The sequence below is a fragment of the Helianthus annuus genome, chromosome 16 (assembly GCF_002127325.2).
Source record: "Helianthus annuus cultivar XRQ/B chromosome 16, HanXRQr2.0-SUNRISE, whole genome shotgun sequence".
NCBI lineage: Eukaryota > Viridiplantae > Streptophyta > Magnoliopsida > Asterales > Asteraceae > Helianthus > Helianthus annuus.
Window position 1 is genome coordinate 113,501,232 of NC_035448.2, and position 6,269 is coordinate 113,507,500.

Genomic DNA, 6,269 nt, shown 5'->3' on the forward strand with positions numbered 1-6,269 from the left:
GGTCTTGCTATCATTACCATTTTTTAATTATTATTCTGTTTGTTTAGAAGGATAGAGTAGAAACCCTAGATTTATTACAGGATTGACTATATGAATACATACAGTTTTCTTCATGTGAAAATCATTTGATTTGGGTATCAATTTCCAGTATAATAAATTGTGTTTTGATACCTATGCTGCATAATTGTTATTGCAGATTAGTATTTTAATTATGTTTTGATGATAGTGAGATGTGCTCCTTTTGATGAAACAATGGTTAACCGGGCAGGGTTAACTCACTGGTCTCGTCAAGAAGGGTTAATCCCTTCCTCTCGAGGATTGCTGGCTGGATCGTCCGCCGGTTGATCTCCTGCACAAGGAAACAAGCCGTGACTCGTAACAAGGAGGATGGGGTGGGGGGTGCTCCTTGTTACCACTCTCCGGCGTGAGAATCAGTAATTTGCTTGGGAAGCAAAGTGTGATAGTAGTAGTAGTGAGAGAGTTGTGAAGAGACCAGTGAGTTAACCCTGCCCGGTTAACCGTTGTTTCATCACCTTTGTTAGGTGAAATTTGAAGCCCTAAATAGGCTTCAAATTCTTTTATTTATGCCCTTTTATCTAAACTATAAGAATCCAAGAAACCTCGTGTCCCCGTCAATACCGTGCTATCCTATGACGCCACGTAATACACAGCTTGCACCGGCCATATGGCATTTAAGGGTTGATGATAGAAAAGAAGAAGGAATCATACCCTTTCATAGGTATTATGCCTTCTCTTGAATGTTCATGTTCATGTTTCCCTTGAGAAATCTAATAAAAATATTAATACTTTTAAATCACGCGCGCGCACACACACATATACAAGGACAGGTTACATTGTTTAAATGAGAACCACTAAATATTTAGAATACATTTCACCGCTAATATTATGTATTCTTTGTATCCGCCGATTAATAAAATGGTTCCTAAATAACCTTCAAAGGGTGCCACAACGGTAAGTGCACGATTCCCTTCTAGCAGGAGGTCTCATGTTCGATTCCAGCTTCAAATTGTTTCGTGTCTTAAACCCTTGAAGGCAACTTGCGCTTTACTTGGTCCCACTGGTTAGCAGAGTATTTGCGGGGCCCGTGAGTTTCCCTAGCTTGTCTCATGGTCACCCAAAAGAAAAAGGGTTCCTAAATATCTAGTGGTTCTCATTTGAACCCATCCTTATATGTTAGTTGGGTATACGCAATGTCATGCCATCTTTGTTACATAAAGAACACAAGATAAGCCAAAAATGTTTCAAGCTTTCATAAGCATGATCATTACGCATTTGTACTTCTGTAGTAAATATGTGTTGTACTTCTGCACCTTTTCCTCTAGGTTATGTTTTGCTGTCTATCCTAACTAGCTTGGAGTGGTTCGGTTTAATAGGATGTTCAAAGTAGTTCGCGTCTTTGGTGTTAATTCTTGTTTGTTTTTGGTACGGATTCCTTTTTTGTGGCAACTGGCAACTACGAGAAGTTGTTATTGGAAAACTCACAGGGACCCACCAATACCCGACTCACTAATGGGATCAGGTAAAACGCAGCTTGCGCCGGAGAGGTGGCCTTCAATAGGGTTAAAAGGCACAAAACACTGGATTGGGACCTGGTATGGGTTTCTTGATGATGTGTGATTTGGACTTCCTGTATTGGGTTCTAGGAACAAGTTGGGTAATAAGCGTTTGTTTTTATGCGTAATTTCCGTGACCCACACAATACGCATTCGGATTTTTTTGGTGGTCGATAATCGCTTAAATAAAACGTCACCAAAACTCCAAAAGCAATTTTTATGTTGGAATGTAACCCATCCTTGAAATAGAAGTCTCAGTGTTTATTCGTTTGTCTTCTGATTCTCACAGCCACAAATTGTGAAGCTGCTGCTGATTGCATCTTTTTAAAAGCTTAAACTAAATGGATCTTGGCAAGGCCGGCCCTAAGGGTGGGCGGGGAGGACCACCGGCCAGGGCCTGATATTTTGAAGGGCACGTTATTTTAAAAAAAAATCCGATAAATATATGTAAAAAAAAATTTTTTAATAGGGTATACCCATACAAACACCAACACAGGTCCACTTACAAAACTATTCTTATGGTTTAGATTAGTTACTAGCCCATTGGCATTAGTTTTAGATCTTTAGTGAGCCCAATACCCAATTTCGTTAAGGCCTAAGGGCACGTTTTTCGAGCTCGAACAGTGTACACGAATTCTCAGGACCGGCCATCTTGGGTCGGGACAGTCAGTCCCAGTCGAAATCTAGGCGAGCCGGTCCACCAGCCAGCCTGTCAATCCCTGGAGTTTGATACATATATGTTTATTATGTTAGTTTAACCAGAACCACATAAAAGAAAAAGTCTAAAGTTGACAATCTGCCAAGTTTGAAGTATAATATGTGGGCTACAACAACTTAAAACTAGATGACCATATTATCATATAATTCCATGAATGTTTCTTTCTTGAGATGGTAGTTTTAAACCATTTACATGTCAATTTGGGTAAAAGTTGGCCTCTAAAAGGATGTAAGGAACAATACAAACCAAAGCAAGTCAACCGGATTTAGATCCCAACGGTTTGGTTTTGCTGTTTGGTTATTTTATGCTTTAGTCCGGTTTGAAACTTTGAACCGGTAATTTGTGGAATATGTATTTATGTATATATGGATTAGAATTATGAACCATATTTATCATTTATAGAAGAGTAGTTTGAAATCTTGCCTTTCATCCATGGGGGCCACATATTTTAAGGGACGGAAGTCGTAACAAATTGCCAACCTCAAGGATGAAAATGATAAAAAAAAAAAAAAAAAAAAAAAAAAAAAAAAAACCAACGGTGAAGGACTGAAATGGACAAAAAAGCCATTTTGGATGGAACAGTCAAATACGCCCAAACCTCAAGAACGATTTTGGCATTTTACTGTTTATAGAATGTTAACTCAAACTACGATTTTCTAAAAAAAAAAGTTAAAAAATAAGTTTTAACCACCGAACCGTCAAACTAGTAAAACTAGTTGGTCCAACCGATCCACCCAGCATGGCCAGTTTGGTTTGTCATATTCTGAAACCAGGGGCGGACCTAGAGTGATAGAAGTGGTAACCTCCGTTGCCCCTTGACGCTCCGACGCGAGTGTAAATTTAGGAAAAATTTGACGTTTTTTCGATTTCGTTACCCCTTTTTATTGAAACGTTACCCGTTACCCTTATGTGGATTTTCTAGATTTGCCACTGTCTGAAACTATAGTAGACGGTTTAGCCTTGATTTTTTTTTTTTTTTTTTTTTCAAAACCAGACTGTGAAGAATCTTAGTTGAAAAGGTTAAGTTGTCAAAATGTATATAGAATAATCCTATAACCAGTTTTAATAATGCTGCCATAATTTAAACTAAAATGATACATTAATGTTGACAAGTGATTAATTTTTTAAGAAGTTGAACGGGTTCATCCAAAATTTTACATACAAAATCTCTTTGAAATCACGAATATGATACAGTATATATGTACAAAAATGTAACATGAGGGCGATCACACATCAACGGTAGTAGACCTGCGTGCGCTAGTAGGCAAACCTCGCCGTGAGTCTTGCCATTTTGTAGCTATTTCCGCCACCACAAGTCTAGTAAGAAACAACCCCGCCACAAAAGCCGCGACCATAAGCATTGTGAAAACCGCACTCCAGCTCCGGGTTGAAATGTAACCCGTAAGCAATGGACCGATTGCAGCGCCAATGGACCCAGTTCCATCAATGATTGCAGTGACGGTTGCAAGGGCCCGGGAGTTGCCTTTTAACGACCGGTGGGTCCCGAGGTCAGCTGAAACAGCGGTGGTTATGAGCGCGTAGGGCCCGTTGACAAACATGCCGGTGACCAACATGAGTATGATGTTTATGGTCATGGATACGTGTCCATAGTTTCGGTAAAAGTATAGGGCTGGAATAGCACAATACATGAAGCTTGCGGCGGTAATGGCTCTAGCATTTAGCCTGTCGGAAATGTGTCCAGCTAGGATGCCGCCCACTACACCGCCTACATCGAACAGTGTAGATAGATTACCGGCCTCCACGTCAGATAGGTATTCACCATCTATGGCTGCAGAAATCACATACACCCATCATAAATTTCAGTAAACAAACTTTTTATATATCTTCAAACTAACAAAACCAAAAGGTCAAAACCGAACTGTTAAACCGCCAAACCAAGACCGCAGTTAGTGGTTTGATCGTGGTTCAACTAGACCCATCCTAACCCGACCCAGAATCATTTGTTTCGTCACACCCTATAAAAAAGATAACTAGATGATCGAAGGGAGCAAGTTTACCTGACTGACTAATGTAAAACGGGAGCCAATACAAAAACGTATAAGCAACCAACTTCGCGAAAAAGAGGCAAAACGCGTAGGGTGCAACCCCGGGTATTTTCCATGCTTCTATGAACCCGACGGGTGATTCTTTCTCTTGATTAATCTTCAAGGACAAAAGCGGTTTAGTAAATTCGGCCCCAATCTTTTCAGATGAAACCGCTTTATCGTCGTCTTTATTAACTCCTACCGATTTAGGATCAACGGGTAAAAACATGAAAAGCAACAATCCGACCAAAGTAATCATCAAACCAGGAACAACCATAGACCAACCCCAACCATACTTCAAGAAATAAGAAGCAATCAAAGAGCCAGAAATGTTCCCAACCGACGTGTGCGCGTTCCAAACGCCCATTATGAGCCCGCGATTGCCTTTCTCAAACCAGTTCCCGATCAGCGCAACCACAGAAGGCCAACCCGTGGATTGAAACAACCCGGCTAGCATTTGCACTATCAAATAATAGTAAAAGATATGAATGTTGGCCCAATATCCTACTCCAAATAATGAAGTGAACAAACCGGTTCCAATCATTCCGATTGTCAAGAATATCCTTAGGTTCATTCGGTCTCCAATATGGCCCGAGAAGAACATACCAATCGAGTATACGAATAAGAAAGCCAAGTCGAGATCTCCAAGTAACCCAGTCCCGTTTGCTTCGTTAAACGGGGCCCACCCGGTTCCAAGTAACCACGAAAGCGTATTGGAACTTTGTAGAAACGAGTTGTTTGGTGGTGGAGGATCAAGTGAGCTTTTTATGATGCTGGTGGTTTTTCGCGCAGCGTGGTAGCTCGCGTATGCTAAGAATGTGATGATTAGGACAATAGCTTGGTGTGTTTTGAATGAGAGATTTGATTTCTTGACACATTCTAATAATCGAATTCCGGGTGGTTTCGTGATGGTGTTGATTTTGTTTTCGTTGTTTTCCGGGTCTGATATAGAACCCATGGATCAATTTATCTTCGAAATCGGCTCGTGTAATCAGAACAGGAAGCTGAAACACAAGAAAATTTGAGATCAAATTATGAAGATTGCCTTTATGAAACCATAAGTACATAAATCTAGCTAAAAAAGACAAAAATCTATAAATGGTGAAACCAAATCCCACCAACCAGATCTTATCAGTTATCAATGCTAGTTCTGTTTATGTTGTCTAGCAGTTTATAGTAACAATATCATAAGTTTGAAATCAAACAAATATCATAGTATTTTATCTTATTAGAATGATCAATCAATCATCCAAAAATTGAAATATGTAACAAAAATGAATATATCTATGAATATATCCTTTAAGCCACAAATTGAAAAATACCTTTATTATCCGTCTAGGAACTTACGGTTTTGTTTAACAATATGTCATATGTGGAAATGAATCCGACCGAAAAACTAAGAAGACGACGATGAACAACGATTGAAGGCTTAGATATGAACAGAAGATATAGTGTGAATGCGAATAACATGAAACAGTACAAGAAATAAGGAAGCAAATTTGATGAGAAAAATGAAAAAGTTGTACCTGAATATTAGTTTTGATTGGAGAATTGCATGGTGGACAGAAATTGTTGTTGTTGTTGTTGAGATGTTCTTGTGTTGTGTCTGTGCTACCTGTGGAATTGCTTTACTCTGGTCTGGGTCTGGTTTGGTTTGGGTACACGAACCTCGCATGATCTAATTTATAACAGCCGCAGTTTCTTACGGAAGAAGATTACGTTACTACCCTTTGCTTACCTTTATAACTAACGAGTGAGTGCGCACAAAATTTTCACTTTCAATTTTTTGTTACCAGATACATTACTTATCACCCGAATGTACAACCCTTGATGTGATGACTTATAAGGGTGTTAGGAGTGGTTAGACAATTAAGAGTGGCAAACTAAAAATTTAATCAATGTGAGTGTGTCATGTCAAAGTGGTAAACTATT

General features: G+C 39.4%; 1 protein-coding gene and 1 long non-coding RNA gene across 2 annotated transcripts; one reads left to right on the forward strand and one right to left on the reverse strand.

Moving 5' to 3' along the window:
- Nucleotides 1-480: 480 nt before the first annotated feature.
- On the forward strand, nt 481-2,824 carry LOC118488278. Its single transcript, XR_004884105.1, has 2 exons — nt 481-739; nt 1,344-2,824. It is a non-coding gene; the product is annotated as an uncharacterized LOC118488278 (long non-coding RNA).
- Nucleotides 2,825-3,369: 545 nt separating this feature from the next.
- On the reverse strand, nt 3,370-6,058 carry LOC110915762 (putative glycerol-3-phosphate transporter 1). The gene is made up of 3 exons (XM_022160517.2): nt 5,864-6,058; nt 4,311-5,341; nt 3,370-4,081 (listed from the first exon to the last, which is right to left on the reverse strand). The coding sequence occupies exons 2-3, from the start codon at nt 5,293-5,295 to the stop codon at nt 3,519-3,521; spliced, it is 1,548 nt and encodes a 515-aa protein (XP_022016209.1). The 5' UTR covers nt 5,296-5,341; nt 5,864-6,058; the 3' UTR covers nt 3,370-3,518.
- Nucleotides 6,059-6,269: the final 211 nt, after the last annotated feature.

Bases quoted from the DNA above. Each gene is read 5' to 3' on its own strand.
- LOC110915762 (XM_022160517.2), bottom strand. From the start codon at position 5,295: ATGGGTTCTATATCAGACCCGGAAAACAACGAAAACAAAATCAACACC. The intron at 4,082-4,310 runs GTAAACTTGCTC...TGATTTCTGCAG, and splicing joins GTTTTACATTAGTCAGTCAG to CCATAGATGGTGAATACCTA.